At 62.0% G+C, this 19,933-nt stretch overlaps 3 protein-coding genes and 1 non-coding gene across 5 annotated transcripts; 2 read left to right on the top strand and 2 right to left on the bottom strand.

Annotated features, from left to right (window-relative positions):
* Positions 1–1,007: 1,007 nt before the first annotated feature.
* Positions 1,008–12,304, bottom strand: PLPPR3 (phospholipid phosphatase related 3). 2 transcript variants are annotated; one of them, XM_041415349.1, is made up of 8 exons: positions 6,918–7,194; positions 4,337–4,455; positions 4,007–4,192; positions 3,734–3,863; positions 3,336–3,531; positions 3,203–3,260; positions 2,821–2,994; positions 1,008–2,570 (listed from the first exon to the last, which is right to left on the bottom strand). In XM_041415349.1, exons 1-8 carry the CDS (start codon positions 6,955–6,957, stop codon positions 1,308–1,310), a joined length of 2,166 nt encoding a protein of 721 aa, XP_041271283.1. In that variant the 5' UTR covers positions 6,958–7,194; the 3' UTR covers positions 1,008–1,307. The 2 variants fall into 2 exon arrangements, with proteins under 2 accessions (XP_041271283.1, XP_041271292.1); XM_041415358.1 differs by lacking the exon at positions 6,918–7,194 and adding an exon at positions 12,218–12,304 and having other exon boundaries at positions 3,203–3,531.
* Positions 7,230–9,422, top strand: LOC121341721 (complement factor D-like). The gene is made up of 5 exons (XM_041415517.1): positions 7,230–7,389; positions 7,573–7,726; positions 7,975–8,119; positions 8,491–8,748; positions 8,932–9,422. Exons 1-5 carry the CDS (start codon positions 7,323–7,325, stop codon positions 9,106–9,108), a joined length of 801 nt encoding a protein of 266 aa, XP_041271451.1. The 5' UTR covers positions 7,230–7,322; the 3' UTR covers positions 9,109–9,422.
* Positions 9,549–19,887, bottom strand: MED16 (mediator complex subunit 16). The gene is made up of 15 exons (XM_041415312.1): positions 19,318–19,887; positions 18,960–19,151; positions 18,515–18,622; positions 18,234–18,403; positions 17,298–17,729; positions 16,951–17,056; positions 16,184–16,339; positions 15,723–15,934; positions 14,872–15,078; positions 14,224–14,434; positions 13,915–14,048; positions 13,166–13,358; positions 12,741–12,957; positions 12,218–12,301; positions 9,549–11,483 (listed from the first exon to the last, which is right to left on the bottom strand). The coding sequence occupies exons 2-15, from the start codon at positions 19,093–19,095 to the stop codon at positions 11,357–11,359; spliced, it is 2,493 nt and encodes an 830-aa protein (XP_041271246.1). The 5' UTR covers positions 19,096–19,151; positions 19,318–19,887; the 3' UTR covers positions 9,549–11,356.
* LOC121342745 lies at positions 19,825–19,931 on the top strand. The gene has a single exon (XR_005953602.1). It is a non-coding gene; the product is annotated as a U6 spliceosomal RNA (small nuclear RNA).
* The last annotated feature ends 2 nt before the right edge of the window (positions 19,932–19,933 follow it).

Here is a 19,933-nt window from a genome sequence, read left to right as displayed (position 1 = left end):
CGGCGGGAAGCGGCGTGTGACGCCATCGGCACCGCAATGAGCCGTGAGAGCGGGGGCGACGTGGGGCTGGTGGGCTGGGAGCCCCCGCATGCCCTGAATCCCACCAAGGACCGCCGGAGCGTGGCGTCCATCCCGGTGACCTTGGCCAGCGGCTGCGGGTCACCTCTCCGGGTCACCAGCACCACGGCTGGATGGAGCAGCCCCAGGCCCTCGTGCTGGTTGGGGTTGGACCCCTCGTCTCCCACCCCCCAGGGCCCCCCACACCCCCCGCACCATGAGATGCTGCCACAATCCTCCTTTTAATCCCGGGTGGCTTTTCCAGCACCGAGTCAGGGTTATGTGGATAATCCATATGTTTGCAAGGCAAAGGCTTTGGGATATCCACTGTTAATCCAATTGGCAGTGGCAGTTTGGTGCCATCGGCACAGTGTCCTGTCGGGGGGGACGTGGCTGCCCCAGCCACTGCTCCCCCGGGGCTGGGAACTCCTGTGGAGCCCCGGTCCTACCCCCCCCCAAGTCATGAGATTCAGCTGCCCCCACCTGCCAAAATAACCCAGCCAGGGAACATCCACGTGTTTATTTGCTTTTCAAACCACAGCAGCTCCAGCTGTTGCCCGACATTCGCAGCCTGGAGATCCCCTCCCTGCTCACCCCAAACAAACCTCAGCTGCTCCTCCTGGGGCAGAGCTCAGCCCCCACTGCACCCCCACCCCAACACCCCCCTCTTCTCCAGTCCCTGCAGTATTTACAGCCTCTCACGCCCAGAGCCACAGCGCTGGGCAGACCCCCCTCCCAGCCTGTCCACCCTCAGGCTCCCTGACACAGACTGGTGGTGCAGGATGGGGGCATCACAGGACCCCCAGCACCCACAAACCCCCACATAAGCCAGGGCCTGCTGCCCCACAGCAGCCTCTTCCCCTGTTAAACCCCTTCATGTAGTCCCCCCTGAAGCCCTTCAGCACCATTTGTCCCTCCCCACCCCCCTACAGACATCCACTTCCAGAGCCGGAATAAAATAACCCTTCGGAAATGTCAGCACCAGTGTTAGAGAGAAAAAGAAAGTCAAAAGTGCTTGGAGCTGCCCAGCCCCACAGCCTGGGGGGGCAGAGCCCCACCAGCTGCCCGAGCAGGAGCAGGGTCCCGTGCCAGGGGTCCCAGAGGTGTCTCAGCTGGCTCAGAACCAGCGTGGCCGTGCTGGTCCAGAGCAAAGCCAGCCCCATCCTGCCATCCCCTGCAGAGGCACCCCAGCATCACAGAGCCCCCCCAAATCAGGGCAGGGCCGTGGGGCCCCGGCAAGGCACCGGGGCTCAGTCCTTAAACCTGCGGCCTGCCTGCATCTTCTTGTAGTACAGGTCCACCTCGCTGTCCGCCGGCCCGTCCCGCTCGGCCGGCTTCCTCCGCAGCGTGGAGTCGCGGCTGGCTGTGGCCAGCAGCCCCTCGGGGGGGGCCTCCACCCGCTCCCCACCACCCCCCGCTGCCCCCGGGATGGCGGCCAGGCTGCCGTAGCGTGGCTCGTCCTGCTCCATGTCGCTGACAGAGGAGCCAGGGGAGACACCGGCGCTCTTGGCTGGGCGGAAGCCGTGGAAATCCTTCCCCACCTCACCCAGCTCGTAGGTGTCTGGCCCCTCTGGCCCCTTCGGCCCCGACTTCCACTCCCAGGGCCCATTGCCGGCAGAGAGGTGGACAACGGGGTGGTGAGGGGCGTGGGCGTCGATGGTGATGATGCTGGAGCTGTCCCGCTCCGAGGGCGAGCGGTACTGCGAGGAGTCAGAGCTGGTGGAGGACGAGGACGTCTCCGAGTGCTTGGGGGTGACAGAGACAAGGCTCTGCTGCTTGGACATGGCGATGACCTGCATCAGGCGCGGGGGGTTGGCCACCCTCTGCGCTCCCCCCTTCTCCGCCACCATCACCCACTTGGCCCGCACGGCCGCCCCGCTGCCGGCCGCGGCCCCCGCGCCTGCCTGGCTCTCCTCGGGGATGTGCACCAGCTGCGAGGCGCCCGGCCGGGGCTGGATGAGCACGCGGGGCCCCATGGCCGCCCGCTCGGCCGAGCGCGCCTGCACCGTGGGGTACAGCGAGGGGGGCACCTCCTCGCCGGGCTCCCCCACGGCCCGGCCCTGCGCCGCCTCATCCGCCAGCGTCATGCTGCGACCCTCCAGCGACTTCTGCTTCCACTCCGTGATGAGCTGCTTCGAGCGGGAGGCGTCCACGGGGACGTGGATGGTCATGTGGCGCCGCGCGGGGTCGTCCATGGAGGGGGTGTTGACGCGGGGCAGGGTGTTGCTGAAGGTCACCATGTTCTCCTTGCCCATGGGGCTGCGCGGGGCCAGCAGGTCCACGTCCACGCTGGCCCGCTTCAGGCTGCCCAGCGAGTTCTTCTCGCGCGGCACCGGCCGTGCCGCCTCCTCCAGCCGCGCCTGTGGGTTCAGCTCGTCGGTGCTCACCGACTTGTTCTGGTGGTAGACAGAGTCGTGGCCCCGCTGTGTCAGTGCCCGCAGCGCGTCCTTGGCCGGTGCCTGTGTCGGGACACGCTCCATTGGGGCACGGAAGTTGCCAACAGCATGGAAAGCCTGTGGGAAGGGGAACCACAGAATCCTAGAATGGTTTGTGTTGGAAAGGACTTTTAAAGGTCATCTAGTCCAATGTCCCTGCCTGTGGCAGGGACAACTTCCACTAGATCAGGTTGCTCCAAGCCCTGTCCAGCCTGGCCTGAAACACTTCCAGGGATGGGGTAGCCACAGCTGCTCTGGAGAGTGTGGAGTCAAATGGCCCCAGCATCCCCAGCCCCCTCCCTGGGCCACGGGCAGGACCAGCACCCACCAGGTACGCGGCAATGCCAGAGCCGATCAGGAAGCCCACGTAGACGTCGGCGGGGTGGCTGCGGTACTGGGTGATCTGGGTCAGGCCACAGATTCCGGCAGCGATGGCGAAGGCGAAGACCAGGATGGGCTTGAGGAGCTTGGTGCTGTCCGAGATGATGGAGTTGAAATACATCTGGGGCAGGAACAGGCTGTCAGTCACGGCCCTGGCCATGCACAGAGCCCTTGGGTGCGTGTGGGACTGCAGGTGCCTGTGCACACACCCAGGACGAGCACAGGAATATTGGGCAGAGCTTGTCTGTGCCAACAGGAGAGGGACACAGCTGCTGATGGCATGGGACTTGTGCCAAGCCAGCATGTGCCAGGCAGCGCTGGGAACTCACCGACACATAGACAGCAGCAAAAGCCGACAGCGTGGCGTGCTGGGATGGGAAGGTCTTCCTGCAGGGAGAAGGGACATGGTTGGGACGGGGCAGGAGGGCTGGCAGTGTGGCACAGGGCTCCCCTGGCACGTACCTGGCAGAGAGGATGGCGTGCTTGTCGGTGCCTGAGCAGATGTCCTGGGTGATGTAGGGGTTGGCGTCGCAGGGCGTGCCCAGCAGGGTGTAGTTGGGCTTGCAGACCGTCAGGAAAAAGGGAGCGTGGTAGCCTGTGGCCAGCTGGATGACATCTGTCACCAGGGCTGTGGCACAGAGCCCAAACACGTGGACACCTGGGGATGGCAGGAGTGGGACAGTGGGTCACCCCCAATCCATGTGGGGCTGCCAGGACTCACCCAGCCCTGGGACACCCACTGGGATGGGTCTGGTGCAATGTCCAGGGTCTGGGTGGGGCCGTGCTCCTGCTGTCACAGCCAGGGTGACCCCACGTCCCCTCCACCCCCCAGATCCTGCCCAGGCTGTGGCACAACGTACCCACAAACCTGACGGTGCGGCGCAGGAAGGAGTTGAAGTTGCAGCCACCAGCGTTGATGCTGCCCTCGGCACCGGCGCGGCCCTTCAGCCGGGACTGCAGGCAGTACACCATGCCCTCCCCGACCATGATCTGGAAGGAACCGCTGGCTCAGGCAGGACTGGGGGAGGCTGGGTTGTTGGCAGAGCCACCCGATGGATGCTGGGCACCGCCAGGCACCGGGACCCCAATCCCAGCTCCGTCCCAACCCCACAGCGGGACGAGCCCGGACGCACCGAGGCAGCGGGCGCAGCAAAGGCCAGGCTGAGCAGCATCAGCAGAGGGATGAGCTCCTCGTTGGTCTCCACGTAGGGCATGGAGAGCGCCCGGTCATGGCACTGGAAGCCAACCTTGGCCGGCTTGAAGAGGTCCGTCAGCTCCAGGAAATAGAGCGTCACAACGGAGGAGGCCACGATGGGCAGCTGTGGGGGACAGAGTGGGGACCAACCACCCCCGGAGCGATGGCACCGCACAGAACGGGGCACAGAACCCGACCCGCTGTGCCAGGGCCCGGGACAGAGCCCCCTGTGCAGCCCCCACGCCGTGCCCACCCACCCCACACCCACCTCCACGAAGTAGAAGCAGGGCAGGAGTGTCATGCTGTCCTTGGGGGCGCGGGCTTTCTCCTTGGGGGGGATCATGGTCCTGGGCAGGTGCAGGGGTCCCACCGGGCTGTGCCTCCACCCTGTGGGGACACGAGGGTCACCACATGGCAGGGGATGGGCAGCCACGGTCACCCCTGGTCACCCCTCCAAGTCCCTGACCCCGGAGGGGGACGAGCACCCCCGAGCCACCACCCGGGCCTGCAGGGGCACCCCGTGTCACCCCCGGTCACCCCCAGGTCACAGCACTGCCCCTGCTCACCAGAGAGACACAGCTGGAACTGGGGGTGCCAGCGCCCGCGGGGGTGGCCCCCAGTGCCCCGGGGGGTGCCCAGCAGAGCCAGGGGCTGTGACAACAGGTGGGGCGGAGGCTCGTCTGTCGCGACAGGCGGTCACCACCGCGACAGGCGGCGAGGCTGCTGCGGAGAGCGTGCAGAGGGGGGTGTGCCGCCCGCAGAGCCGGGCCGGGGATGGGGATCCCCGAACCCTGCCGGCCCAGCCCCACGGGATTGCACCGAGCTGCGAAACGAGGGGGGAGGATAACGGGGATGGAGGGGGAAATAACGGGGGATTAACCGGGGGTATAACCGGGAGGGCGGGGGCGCAGCGGGGAACCTCCCCTTCGCAGGGACCGTGCCGCAGCCGCGGGCGGGGGTCGGGGCCGAGGGATGGGAGGGGGTGTCGGGGGAGGAGGAGCGGCCCTTTGTGCCCGTCCGTGCGCCCCACTCACCTCAGCGGCGGCCCCGGGGCGCGGCGGGGCGGGGGGCGGCGGTAGCGGCGGCGAGGGGGGGATGTCCCCGGGATCCGGGATGCTCCTGCCTCGGCGGAGCGCGGGGAGCGGCGGCTTCCTCCGCCCCCGCCGCCTCCTCCTCCTCCTCCTCCTTCTCCTCCTCCCTCGCCCGCCGCCCCCCGCTCCGCCCCGCAGCCCCCGGCCCCTCCCGGAGCGTCGAGCCCCCGCCGAGCCCCCTTCGAGCCCTCGTCGGTCCAGGGATGGGGGTCCGGGGGGGTCCCGAGGGGGTCGGGAGGTCGGGGAGGAGAACGAAGCGAGACAAAGAGCCGGGCGGGGCCGGGGACAGCGGCGGGACCGAGCTCTCTCCGCACCGCTCCGCACCCCCGACCGTGCCCGGGCACTGGGGGGGGTCCCGGGGCCGCCCCCAGCCCGGGCTGCCTCCACTGCCGAGCCCCCCGATCAACCCTTGTCCCCCTATGCTGCGGGGGGGGGTGCCCCCTGCCCCAAGTCCCCTCCTGGCCGGCAGAGCCCCCTCCCCTGCCTTGGCTTGTGGGGACCCGAGGGGTGGCCAAGCGGGGGGGGACACAACAGGGGGTGCGTGACCCCCAAACTCACACCCCCAGAGCTCTGTCGGCCGGGGAGTGCTTGCCCTGCCCGTGGCACCCGAGGGCTTCAGAGGGGGTGACTCGGGGCAGTCCCGGACCCTCAGTCACCAGTGCCCCAGGACGGTGCCGGGGACACCCTCAACAGGAGCCTTGTGCCAAGGACTCCTCAAGCAGGAGCCTTGTGTCTCCCAGATTTGGGGCTGGGGAGCTGGGTGCAGCTCCCTTTGCTTTCTGGAGGCTCCCAACACCTCGTGGCAGAGGCAGCAGCCCCCCAGCCCCACCTGCCCCTGTCCTGACCCTGCAGAGGATCCCGGCTGTGCCCAACCCCACATCCCACCCTGCACCCCATTCCCTGCACCCCACACTCACTTGTTCCCCCCACCACCCTCCCACGGTCCTGTCCCGGGTCTGAGCAGCCCGGGCTCCACACCGTGTGTGCCCTCGTTCCATTTTTGGCCCTAAGTGGGCAGAAATCTCCCGGCGCATTTAACACCGAAATCCCGAATCCCTGCAAGCTGCGATTAAGCTGCTCTCCCTGCGGAAAATCCCTGCTTTGAGCCGGGCTCAGCCCCTTCCCAGGACGCCACCACACTGCCCCGACCCTGCCCAGCGTGTGCCACCAGCACGTGGGGACAGCGGGGAGGCGAAGCCACCACTGCAGAGGGACACCCGAGCCTCCGGGGACCCCCAGCGCCCGGCTCCCTCCTCGCCGATGTCCCCGGCCACCCGCTGACCACTGGCCTGGGGGGTCGGGGGGTCAGAGGTCGGGGCGATGGGGGGGTCTGCGCAGCCGGACAAAGGGAATGCGGCAGCTCGGGGCTGGAAAAGCTCGTGGAGCAGGGAAAGAAGGAGAGGGTGGGCGCCAGCCCCTCGCGGGGTGTCCCCTGGAGCCCCGCTCCGTCCCAGCTGTGGGTAGCCACGGTGGCCATCCTGGAAAATGGGGGAAGGTAGCGAGATCTCGAGGCGCCGTGAGAGGCTCCGGGGACGAGCCCGGGAGGGGGCTCCGGGCGGCTCCGAGCGCCGGGACCGGGCGGGAGACGAGGCGGTGGCTCCGCTTAGTGGCACCGGGGAGAAAGGCAGAGGGGACCGGGGCTGCCACGGCCACCGGCATCCCGGACACCGCCCCGGTGGCTGCCATCACCCCCCCAGCCCTGCGGGGACCTCCTCGGGGCAGGGGTGACGGGACGGGTTTGTGTCCCTGGGCACCCACCGAGCTGGCACCCAGCGCCCACCAGGGACCGGCCCCCCATGCCGGGAGGGGGCCCCTGCTCCTGGGAGGGCGGGGATAGAATTTGCCGGAGCTTTCTTTTGCCAAAAGCCTGAACTTCTTCGGCATTAAAAATCCCGGCGCAGAAATCCCCGGCGGCTGGTGCCAGGGCCGGCAGCTGGGCCGGGCTGTTTCCTCCTCCCGCGCTGTTTGTGCCGGGAACTCTTGACCCCTTTTATAAGCTGAACATTTCAAAATATTCAGCCCACGCTGCGGAAACCCCCCCCCTCCTCCCCAAACTGGACATAAAAGCGAGTCCCAGCCCCGGCCCCGGGTGAGCAGCGTCCCGCAGCCCCCAAGCACCCCAAAACCCCCGCACACCCCCAGCCGGGCAGAGGCTCTGCAGCCATGGGGCCGAGCCCTGCTCCCGTCCTTGTCCTGGCTCTGCTGCTGCTCCTCTGGGCCCCGGTGAATGGTGAGTGCTCCCCCCGCACCCCAGGGCGCTGACACAGCACCGGGGTGCCTGCCCAGCTCCCCAGTTCTGCCTCCACCTGCGGCCAGGTGCTGGTGCAGCCCACAAGGAAGGGTCCAGGGATCCGGGAAGGGACCACGGGAGTGACACTTCCCTGAGCCCCTCATCCCGGCCTCTCTCCTGCAGGGCAGCCCCGGGGCCGGATCCTGAGGGGCTCCGAAGCCAGGCCCCACCTGAAGCCGTACATGGCCTCGCTGCAGCTGGACGGGCAGCACGTCTGCGGGGGCTTCCTCATCGCCGAGCAGTGGGTGCTGAGCGCTGCCCACTGCACCGAGGAGACGTGAGTGGGGCTGGGGGTCAGGGCACGGCTGGGGGGGCTGCTGGACTCGGGCCAAATCCCACTCCAGAGCCTCGACCCCAGTGCCAGAGCGTGGCACTCAGCTCCCACCTGCAGGGAGGACTGGGCAGCGGCTGTAGGGTCTCCCGGAGCTCCCTGCTGGGCTCTTCAACCCCCCTCAGCACCCCATTTCCATGGCTGGGTGCAGTGACAGCCCCAGCTGTTTGTCCCACACTCTGACTCTCTTCCAGGGATGGCAAACTCTTCCAGGTGCTGCTGGGTGCCCACTCGCTGTCGCAGCCGGAGCCCCACAAACGCCTGTACCAAGTGCGCGCCCAGTTCCCCCACCCTGGCAGCAACATCCACAACAACAAGGATGACCTGCTCCTCCTCCAGGTGGGCTGGTGGCTGGTGGGACCCTCCTCCCCACCAGGCACAGCCCCATTCCTGCAAATCCCACCGTCCCTTGGCACGCTGCAGGGTCACTGACTGCCGGAGGAAATCCTCATGGTCAGGCTGGGCCATCCCTCCCTGTCCCATGGGACCATCCCTGCTTCCCCCAGCAAAGCTGTGAGCTGTGTCCAAATGCCTCCATCCTCCTCACAGCTCCAGCTCTGGTGTTTGGCTGGGGGGCTGTGGTACCTGGGGCTCCAATCAGAAGGCAAAGCCCTGAGCGTGGCTGAGGCCAGGGCGGTCTCGGTGTCAGGGCAGGGCTCTGCCGGGCACCGCTGCCCCTGTGACCCGGGTCCCCTGTGGCTTTGCGGCAGCTGGAGGAGAAAGCGGAGCTGAACACGGACGTGCGGGTGCTGCCCTTCCAGCGGGAGGACAGGGACGTGGCTGCCGACACGGTGTGCGAGGTGGCAGGGTGGGGCACCACGGACCACAGCGGCACCCGGCCCGACAGGCTGCAGCAGGTGGAGCGGCCGGTGATCAGCCGCGACGTCTGCAACCACCGCACCCGCCACGACGGCACCGTCACCCACAACATGATGTGCACCGACTCCCGCAGGAAGGACACCTGCAAGGTACCACACACCCGCCGCGGATCCATGGGGGGCTGCGAGGGGGCGACGGGCACAACGCCCACAGCCTGGGAGAGGCGGGGGGCTGCGGAGCGGGAGGGGACAGCGTCTCCCCGGGGTGGGTGCCCCTTGTGCTGGGGTGTCCTAGCAAACCCTTGGCCATGCTGATGAGGTCTGGTCCTGCAGGGAGACTCCGGTGGACCCCTGGTCTGTGGCGGGGTGGCCGAGGGGGTGGTCACGGCCGGATCCCGCGTCTGTGGGAACTACAAGAAGCCGGCCATCTACACCCGCATCGCCCCCTACACGGCCTGGATCGACAGCGTCATGGCCTCTGCCGCCGACGGGGAGGGGGACGCTCGCTGAGGGCACCCCAGGGACCTGCTCCTTGCCACGGCTTGCTGCTGCCAGCACGGCCAGAGCGCCCACAGTGCCGCCCCACCGCGTGCCACGGGCTCCCACCGCTGCCCACCCCGCTGCCAAGGTGTCCCCACAAGCCAGGAGGAGGGCTGGGCCAGGGGACTGGTGAAGAACGAAGGAAGGGGGTCCCTGGCCCCCCACTCACAAAGCAGAGGGCCCAGGTGGGGGAGAATTGGGGGTCACAGCCCTCAACAGGCTTTGCTGAAGGTGCCCAGAACGCTGCCCGCGACCGCTGCAATAAAGTGATGATGATTCCTGCAGAGCTGCTGGGCTGGAGGAGTGGGGAGGAGGAGGGAGCTGGGGGGGTCTGTGCAGGACCCCTTGCCCAGGGGGGAGCTGGACATGGGGTGGGACATGCTGAGGTTGTGTCCTTGGGGACGGCGTGGCCTCGGGTGGGAGCAGGGGACACATCCTGCAGTGTAGCCACACCACCATGGAGATCTGGGGCCTCCCACAGGGTCACTGTGTGAACATTTGGGAAAGCAGAACCTGCCTGTTGCTGATATGGCAGTGCCAGCTCTGGCTCCCACGGTGGGATCCGTGCTGGAACCCTGCAGGATTCTCACTGGGACCCTCTGGTTGCAGGAGCTGAGGGGCAGGGCAGGGCAGAGCCATCTTCCCACCACACTCTGGTCACCTCCAGAGCCCTGCTCTCCCACAGCCCTGTCTTTGGAGGGAGCAGGGCCAAGGCACAAGAGCTGGGAGCAGCAGGGCCCCAGGGGACTGCCAGACCCTTCCAGTCCCATCCCAGGAGCTCCGTGGTCAGCAGGGGGCTGAGGGGGACACGAATGTGTCTCCATCCCCCTGCTCTGCTGCTGTTCCCTGTTCCAAATCAAACATTAAATAACCCCAAACCTGTTCTATGAGGACTCACAGAGGGCCTGGTTTGAATTTTACTTACAGGGGAAAAGAGTCTTAATAAGGTGCAGTTTCCTAATTAGCCATTTGATTGTCCCTAATTACCAGCAGAGCAGAGAGGGGGAGAGGTCTGTACAGCTCTTACAGCTCTGTGCAGTGAAACATTTGCTGGAGTCTAGGGATGAACTCTTGTCACCAGCTCCAGTTCTCAAGAATAATGAAATCATGGCTCCAGAGGGAAAGGAACGTACTAAGACTGGCTCACTCCCCCTCTTAAACGGTCTGTGGGGACCGGGAATTGCTGGCTGGGATGCAGCAGCAGAAGGCTCCAGGTTTATCCCCCTAAGAGCTGAAGGACCCGTGGGAGAGGAGCAGGCCCAGATCAGCCCCAGGGCTGGGGCTCCCCAGGCACAGCCACGCTGGCTCCAGGAGGTTGTGATTTCCTGCTCAGGGCAGCAGCAGCCGAGGGCAAGGCAGGGCAAAAATCTGATTTTTGGCTGCACCAGGATGTTCCTCCTCTGGTATGCTCAAGTGTCCAGCCTTGCTGAAGCTGGAGGCTTGCACAACCCCAAGGATCTGATTTTTTTTTCCTCGAGTGTCCATAAGGTGAACCTTGAAAACATCCATTTCCCCTTTTTCCAATGATGGTGGTTCCTTTCCTGACAGATGCTCTGGCAGCCCTCCCGTGGCTCCACTGCCCCAGCCCCACACTGGGCAGCCACGTCACACCACAGAAACAAGCCACATGCTTCTGTACAAAATCAGGAGAATTTTTATTTACAACAGCAAGAGGCAAGGACAGGGTTCACTCCAGGCAGCAGCTGGAGTGAGGGGCAGGGCAGGGCATATATTCCTGCTCCCATCCAACACTGATGGGCACACAGGAGCCAACTCCTGTCTCAGGGACAAGTTTGCTGAGGGATCAGGAGTGCCCAGCCCACGTGGCACTTCCCAAGTAGCTGGAGGCACAGGATGGATGTGAGGTACCAGCTGTGCCCCCCTCAGCTGGGACTTTGTTCTCACCAGCTGCCCCATCACCACTGCCCAGGCCAGGGCAGCTGCCAGGACATCACTGCTCTGCTGGCACAGACACAAAACACAGCCAGGCTCTCCCTCCTGGGCCCCAAATGAGGGGGAAACCTCTGGCATTCCTCTCCAGCTCTTCCCTGCTAAGAGGCAGAGCTCCCTCAGCTCTGTTTTCCAGCACAGCTCAACCAAGGTCGAGCAGCAGCAGCTTTTGCAGCACGAGGGAGAGGAGCTGCCATTCCCTTGTCCCAAAACCTCCATGAAGGGAGCCCTGTGCAGCTCTTGGCCCTCACTGCACCCCAGGAAGGGCTCAGGAGTAGCTGAGGGGCATCTTCCTCCACAGCCCCCCACACAGGCAGTTCTTGATCCAGCGCTGCTCCCACTGCTTCACTGCTGTCACCTTGTTGGGTGACTTCAGCATGGTGACACAGCCACACCTGGGGGGACATGGAGGGTGCAGCCAGCCCAGTGCAGAGCCAGCACTGCTGGGGAGCTGCATGGATCACACAGGGATCCATGGGGGAAACAGCTCCTGTCATCTGCAGGTGACACTTGTGAGCACCAAAACGAGCTGAAACCAGCGAGCAGCAATCCCACTGAGGGCTCTGCTGGAGCTGGAGCCTGGCAAGGAACAGCCCCAGCTGCTGTTTATACATGAAACAAGTGACAGTCATCTCACAAAAATGATTGCTACAGAGGCTTTCTATTAAAATCAGTAATTAAAGCTAATTCAATCACATGACTTAGATGGATGCTTGTTCCCTGAGCCATTATCCTGAAATCCAGGCTCTCCCATGAGGGTGGATGAGTAGGGCAGCATGAAATGCAAGCCTGGTGGAAAGATGACCCCAAAATGGGAGCAGGGGCAGTGGGGTGACTCCTCCCTCCAGCCCTGCCATGACCACACAGGTGCTTCAATGTCCAGACCCACAGAACTGGGCATAAGGAGTTGCTGTAGGCTCTCCTCCAGGCCACATTACTTAAAGAGTTTTATCTGATCTGTTGGATTTTTAACCCAAGGGCCAGGCTACAACAATGCCACTCTCCTGACAATGACATGGGCACCCCAGGCTGGGGACACCTTAACCACAGCCCCAACCAGTCTCAGAGAGCTCCTGAAGGACAAGGACAGTCCAAGTCCTGCCCAAGCTCCACTGCAAGTGTCACTTACCTGGTACAGGACTTGCATTCCTCTGTTGGGTATGCACCCAGGTGCAGCCGCCTCAGGTGGTCAATTTTGGGCTGTCCAGGGGCCCTGGGGAGGGAGAACAGGACTTTCCTAGAGTGTCACTTTCCACGAGCTGCTCCCAGGACAGGGAGCTGCATCTCACTGGCCAGCATGGCAGAGGTTCTGCCGACTTGCCCACCTCTGATCACGAGATTCACTGTCACAATGTCACAATTAATCACATTAATTAATGGGGTTTTTCCCTGACCATTTGCTATCACTTTTCAGTACTTAAAATTCCCAGCCTGTCACAAGCTGAGAAAGGGATTTGAGCAGAGAGGACAAACTGCTCTTGGGTCACAGCAGCAAGAAGACAAGCCAAACCTCAGAGCTGCCAAGACTCCTTCTCACCATGCGCTGACTCAAACAGATCACAGATCAGGCACTGGTATATTTCCCACATATTTCCAGTACGTTTCCCTCATAGTTCCCTATTTTTTCCCTGAATTATATAAACAACATGTACCTGACAAAGGCATCGAACTGGGAAGAGACAGTGTGGCCAACGAGCCCGGGAGCCTTCCCAAACTGCAGCCGGACCAGCTGCTTGTTCTGCAGCTTGCTGATGATGCCATCGTTGATGGGCAGCCAGTCAATGTTGGGAATGAGCAGCTGGCTGGGCAGGAGGCAGCACTCGTCGATCAGGGCATCATCGGGCTCTGTGATGTGATTTTCCTCACGACCTGCGTGGGAAATGAAGGAAAAAAACCCTGTGACCTTTACACTTCTCCCTCAGAGCTGCGTGCAGCTCCTCCTCCACTGCCAACTCAGCCTGGAAAACAATAACCTTGGCAGCTGCACTTGCCCTTTCTCAACGTGCCAGACCCCCTCGGAGTCACGTCCCACCCCACTGCTGCAGGAATTACTGTTCAGGGAACCGGCCACACTCACAGCACAGCCAGAGCTTGGTCAGGAGGCGGAAGAGCAGGGACATGCTGTCCTGGGTGTCCGAGGTTGCTGTGTACACGGGGAGGCAGCTGGGCTTCAGCAGCCCCCAGATGCGGATGACCACCATCAGCTCCCGGAACATGCCCAGGGACGCGCCGTCGCGCAGGAAGCTGTGCCCAGGGCGCACCGGGGAGCCCTGCGGGGGACAGCGGCGTGGCTGGGGGTGGCACCGGCCTGGGTGGGCTCACACCAGCCTGGGCGGGCTCACACCGGCCTGGGTGGAGCTCACACCGGCCTGGGTGGGGCTCACACCGGCCTGGGTGGGCTCACACCGGCCTGGGTGGGCTCACACCATCCCCAGCCACCACACTGCATCCAGACAGCTCCTGCTTCCAGCAGCACACACCCTATGGAATCTGCTGCTGGGGATGGTGGAGGGTCACCTGAAGGTGACACCTCTGCAGAGCTGCAAGAGGAGGGTCCCCAAATCCCCCAGGTACTGTGATGGTCACCAGACCCAGACGGGCATGGGGAAGGACCATTCTCTAATTCTGCTGTTCCTTACTCCTCCCCAGTGCCTGTGCTGACATGTGGCCCTGTGCGCCCCAGCAAAGGGAAACTGGCTTCAGGACTGGGCTTGAAATCGTCCCACAAAGCCACAACACAACAGGGGGCCCAACGAAGCTCAAGCCCCAGCACTGCCCATAGGTGTTTGTGTCCTCTCAGCACGTTCCCAGCACTCCAGGTCTCACCTGGTTGGGGAGGCTGGCCAGCAGGTAGAGCACAAAATCCCCCACCCACTGGATGAGCTGCTGCAGGGACTGCAACGTCGTCATCTCCAGGACAAACTCTTCTGTCTTCAGGTTAATCATCACCTTGTCAATGTCTGGAAGAGAAGCAAGACATTGCCTGGCTCAGGAGGATGGATCCAAACCTCAAACCCTCCCTGTGGAGGTCACCCTTGTCCTCCTCCTCAAACGCAGGAGTTACTGAGAGACTGTAACTCCACGGGGAGCAGTCCAACAATCCCAGACTCTGGGAAGGCAGTGAGCAGTCAGTACCTACATCCGTGATCTTGGAGCAGATCTCGGTGAGCCGGTCCCCGGGGCTCTTGTCAGGGGTGTTGAGGAAGTGTGGGCGCAGCAGCGACTTCAGGGTGCAGCTGATGGCGATGAGGAAGAGCTTGGCGTGGTAGTCACACACACGGGCAATGGTGCTGGAGGAGAGCTTGCACAGGGATGCCTTCATGGCAACAATGCGTGTGGAGAGCACCTGAGCCACAGGGAAACGCAGCAAAAGGCACAAAAAAAGGCAGGAATTAGCATAAGCTCATTAGAGCTGCTGCTGCTTTATTCTTTATTCTCTGCTCTCCCTTTCTGCTGCAGGAGTGACAAGAGCAGTGAATGCCATGCACGTGAGCGCTGTGCTGGGCACGTGCTGCTGCTCCCAGAATCTGCCAAAAATAGATTTCACCATCTCACCCCAAGTTTCCAGCAGCTAAGACCCTGCTAATATCAGGGAAAGTGAATGCTGCTGACATGGAAGCCCTTCCCAGCTCCATCACTGCCCGAGCAGGGCACTCACAGAGCACAGCCAGGCAGAGCCACCCATGTCCTGAGGACTGGCACTGGCTGTTCCTCGCTCCAAGTCCCTGAGCCCCTCCATGCCCACCCTGGGAGTGAGCCCAGAGCTCCCACCCACCCACTCACCTGCTGCAGGGCCGCGTTCTGACGCATGTACTCCTCGTGCAGCTTCTCCACCAGGTTCTGCACCATGCTGGGCTGGACGTGGAGCAGGATGTCCCACCAGTCGTAGCCGGTCACCATGCAGTACTCCAACAGGAACAGCAAGTGCCTCAGGGACATGTTCATGTCCAGCACGTGGCCCATGGAGGGGGAGATGCGGAGCATGCTCAGCTGGAAGGGAGGAACCAAAGGGAAACTTCAGGAGTGGGCTTGAAATCGTCCCACAAAGCTACAACACACCATGGGGCCTAATGAAACTCAATTCTGACCTAGTGACAGTTTCTGCACTGATGGGATACATCCCTTTCCAATATGGATCTCACAGCTGGAATTCCCACTGTTTCCTGAGCAACCCATCAACCCTGAGAGAGCCTGGCTGAGAAACAACCCCACCATATGATACAGGGTCACTTCTAGCCAGGTGTTATAAGCTCTTGGAGATTTATACCACACTCAAGATAGCCCAGCCACAAAATCAGCAGGATGGCTTATGTGGCAGTGCTGGAAACAGAAAAGTTTTAATAAAAGGCAAAATAACAGAGCTCTTTACAGAGAAAACCAGAGCCAGGGCAAGAGTCTGGTAAAACACCTCACAAAAGCTATTAGTTTCTTTGTTCTCTTCTTTTTCTAGTAAATTGCTTAGGCTGGACTTTTTGCCTTCTGTCCAATTGGCTATCCTTAAGTTTGAAGTGAAGTCCCCAAGGTCCCATGAGGAGAGAAACTTCTGGGCTTTTTTCCTTTTTTAGGAGACAAAGGATAACTTTGTCACTCCGTCCACAGGCGGCACATCCCTACATCCAGAAGAGAGCACCAACCTTCCCGTGACTGTCCACACCAGCCAGGGCCAGTGATGTCCAGGAGAGCTGCATGGCCTTGAAGTGCACCAGGGGCCCCGTGGTGCGTGGGCGCTTGAGGGCTGGCTCGTCCACGGGGCGCTGCGAGGAGGAGCCGTAGAACACGGCCATCATCTGCAGGGACAGCCGGTGCACGATGTGGACACTGCCATCGTGGAAAGCCAAGGCCAGGCCTGGGGACAGGAGACAAGTGAGGCTGAGCAAACAGCTCCTCCCAGCGTGGCAAAGCCCTCGCCCAAAGCAGTGGCCACCACTGAAGCCCATGGAGAAGCCAAAGGGCCGGGGGCTCACAGCATTTCACAGCCTCTCCCCACAAGGGTGAAAGTTTTCCCTCAGCATTCCACGTGCTTTACTTCAGCTGCAGCTCAGGTGGTGAAATTCCAAGCAAAAGTCACTTGTTTAGGGTGAAGACAACTCCTTACCCAGTCCAGGGAAGAACTTGGTGTCGTTTGCCACCTTCAGGTCGGTGTTGGTCAGGGAGATTGGCAGCTTTGGCAGCGCCACGGCCGACACCCGGTCCAGGTCGTTGGTGGCAGACAGGATCCGCCACTTCAGGATCATGGGCTGCTTGTCTCCCACTGGGGAAAAGAAGAAAATGAGTGGGAATTTTGTCCCACAGAGATCAGAAAATCTGCCCCTCATGTCTGCCCAGGCACTGGTATATTTCCCATATACTTCCAGTACGTTTCCCTCACAGCTCCCAATTTTTTTCCTGAGTTACACAAACAACATGTTTTGCTAAATCTCTCTTGATGGGAAGCTCTGCTGCGGGTGACTAAGATCCTTATATACAATAATCCTTTATATTTCACCAAACAAACTGCCCTGATTAATTCTGTTTTATCTGAGATCAGGTGAAGCCCAGGCAGCCAGAGCAGGGGATTAATCCAGCTCTGCTGCTCAGTGCTGGTCCTTTGGGAGCTTTTGCTCCACTGGTGGCAGGAAGGGCGGCTGTGCAGCAAAACACAAAAAAATCTTTTAAAATCTTTTATGAAGCGAAAGCAACAACCAAACCCCTTCCTGGAAACAGCAAGTTGCTGCCTATGATGCAAATAGACAGAATGGACTGAGGACACCTGAAAATAAACATGAGTAATCCCATATATGGGATAATAGATGTGAGAAACTGAGCTGCTTTTTCCCTCAGACCAAGCTCCTGTTCTTGAGAGTGCCCAGAGCAGACACTTACCCACAGGAGAGATTTGCTGGAAGATGTTGTTGACAGGCAGGCCCTCCTTCCTCAGGGACCAGCACTCCACAATGCTGTTGTTTTGGTTGGAAGCACAAAGCAGCACCTGTGGAACAGAACCCCCCACCACAAGCATCACAAGAGGGAGGACACTGCCCTGGTCATTCCCACCCTCCATTTCCAGGGTCCTGCTCCCACTCAGGTCATGCTCCACCAGCAAAAAGCAGAGGATCAAACCAGTGCGAGGTGAAGTCCCTAATTCCAGGAATGCCAAGGGTACCGCAGGACATGCTGGCCACCTCCAGCCCTCTGAGGAAGGCCAGGTGGAGCAAAGAGCAGCTGCCCACCTGCTCTGACATGTCCCGAGCCAGGAACTTCAGGTGGGTGATGGCCGGGTACTTGTCCTTGCGCGCGGGGTCGGTGGTGCAGCGCATGAAGAGCGAGGGCAGGATCTCGGTGTCAATCTTGCACTTCTCGTTCACCACGCTGACACACACCTTGTAGAACTGCACGGGGGACGTGCTGCTGCCGTCGGACGTGGCCACCACGATGTTGCCCCCGCCCGTGAAGGCGACGTCGGCCAAGGCCACGCGGCAGCGCAGGCGGCACAGGCTCTCGGTGGCCGTCAGCACCTGCCCGTTGGGCTTGAGGAGGGACACGGTGACCAGCCCGCTGATGGTCACAGCAATCCAGCCCTCCATGGGCTTCCCGCCAAACAGAGTCAGCGACGGAGAGAACTTCACCCGGGAAAACTTCTCGCCGAAGTTGGAGGCTCCAGACTGTAAGAGAGGTGAGCAGAAGTTAAGTGCTGGCAGCCAAAATTTGCGCCCGTGGAGCTCTTCTGGTGGGAGAGGGGCAGGATTTATGTGGGACATCACAGGAGGTAAAAAAACACAAGCGGGGAAGCTGTGCTTGGCAGCTTTGGGCTTTCAGAGCCTGCAGGATCACAGGGGTTTCCAAACCAGGAGCTCATCTCTGTGACCAAATCCTCGGATCAGACCTTGGCACCCCGAATGCATTTCCTCTGAATCACCACTGCTGAGGAAAGAACTGCTCTGTCGCCATGTTCCTGCCTAAAACTGAGGATCCAGACTGAGGGAGACACATCTGAAACACCAACAGGCTCCAACCCTCCTGAGACTTCAGCAGGAACCAGGAATCTGACTTTTCTTTGACTGGAAAACCTCCCCAAGGCCGCAAGAGAACACAGGCAGGATCCTGAGCTCTCTGCCAACACCTGAGCCAGAGCTCCAGCCCAGATCCCTCAGGAAGCTGAGACAAACCTTCTCCACGTGCAGAGCCAGCTTGACACCGTTGTGCAGCCAGGACAGGGCCACCACGGGGTCCCCCTCCACCACGCTGCCCACCGTGTTCTCCCAGCTGTTGGCCAGGTGATCTGTCATGCTCCAGCACTTGATGTGGCCATCAGCATCTGCCGAGAGCAGCCTGGAGCCTGTGACAATGACACTGCATGAGAACAGGGGGGGAAGAGCCAAAACCCCCCAGGGAATCACAGCCTGGGACACTCTGGGACACGGTGACAATGCCAGGGAGACCAGCCCACCTGACTGATCCCACTCCAAGCACGTGATGACCTCAGTGTGGCCCGAGTTCACGGAGTAGACGTCCCAGGGGTGCTCGGTGTCGATGATGTGAACCATGTGGGTGAGATCTGTGTGAACACAGGAGTGACTCCTGTCCCTTGTCACTGCTTCTGAGCCTCAGAGCCTCGGCTGACGCAGGGAGAACATCAAATACTTGATGGAAATGATTTGGGGTAGTGCTGGGAACGCAGTGAGGGGCCAGACACCGAGGTGAGCCTGCTCGTGCTTTAGGGAAACAAAGGCACTCCCAGGGAACAAACGCGTGTGGGACACTCCAGAGGCTGAGGCACGGAAGGAAAAGGAGCAGCAGCAGCCGGGAGCTGCCAGGGGCAGGGCAGAGCTCCGGCCCAGCGGATCCTGGCCTTTCCCGGGGCACCGGGAGGGATTCCCGGGGGCTCGCGGTACCTTTCTCCTCCTCATTGCGGAGGTCGGTGGTGAAGGCGATGAGGTTGCGGCAGGACCAGGCGCACACCAGCGGGATGGAGGGACAGTGGTTGCTCTTGGGCTTCTTCTCCCACTCGCACACGTAGGCCAGGTCCATCCCGCCGGCCCGGCCCGAACGGGACACCGGACACGGGACACCGGAGAGCCTCGGTCCTGCGCGGGGGCAACACAAGGCCGGTCACACCGGGAACGGCCCGCACGGACCCCAGCCCCAGGGGCCATAGCGGGGCGCACAGGACACGGCTGGGAACAGCCCCGCACCGGGAGAGACCGCGGCGGTCCCGGGGGGAGGCGGAGGGAGCGGCCCGCGGGTACCGACCCTACGGCGGGCGGGAGCGTCCTGGGGACGGACTCGGCGAGGCGTCGGAGGCTCTCGGGGCTGGCGGGAAGGTCACAGAGGGGGCCGGGGCTGGCGGGAAGCTCACAGAGGGGCCCGGCTGGCACCGGCGGTTCCGGGTCCCGGCCCGGCAGCACTCACCGGCGCCGCCGCCTCCCGCCGCTCCCAGGACCCCGGCCCCTCCGCGGGCTGCCCGTGCCGCGCCTGCGCCGCGCGCTCAGGCACTGCCGCGGACACCCCCAGAGAGAGGCGTGCAGTGGTTAATTAGCATAACAAACTACCCAGAACGCACCGGGCAGAATAGGAAGTATATAATCGGCGGATTTTGGACATTTTAGGGAAAATCCGAGGAAAACTAGGGAGAAAAAGGCTGAGAAACACTTGAAGAAACTCATTCTGCGTTCAGTACCGAACCACTCTGGAGTCACCCTATTGTGAATATATTGCATTCCTAAGGCTTTAAATAGCGCTACGGGTTGTGCTGAATTCGTGCTCGCTTCGGCAGCACATATACTAAAATTGGAACGATACAGAGAAGATTAGCATGGCCCCTGCGCAAGGATGACACGCAAATTCGTGAAGCGTTCCATATTTTTCG

This window comes from Onychostruthus taczanowskii, unplaced genomic scaffold, assembly GCF_017590055.1.
Source record: "Onychostruthus taczanowskii isolate IOZ18803 unplaced genomic scaffold, ASM1759005v1 scaffold106, whole genome shotgun sequence".
Classification (NCBI taxonomy): domain Eukaryota; kingdom Metazoa; phylum Chordata; class Aves; order Passeriformes; family Passeridae; genus Onychostruthus; species Onychostruthus taczanowskii.
The sequence above is the reverse complement of the archived record's forward strand: the minus strand, read 5'-3'. Positions and strand labels throughout refer to the sequence as shown.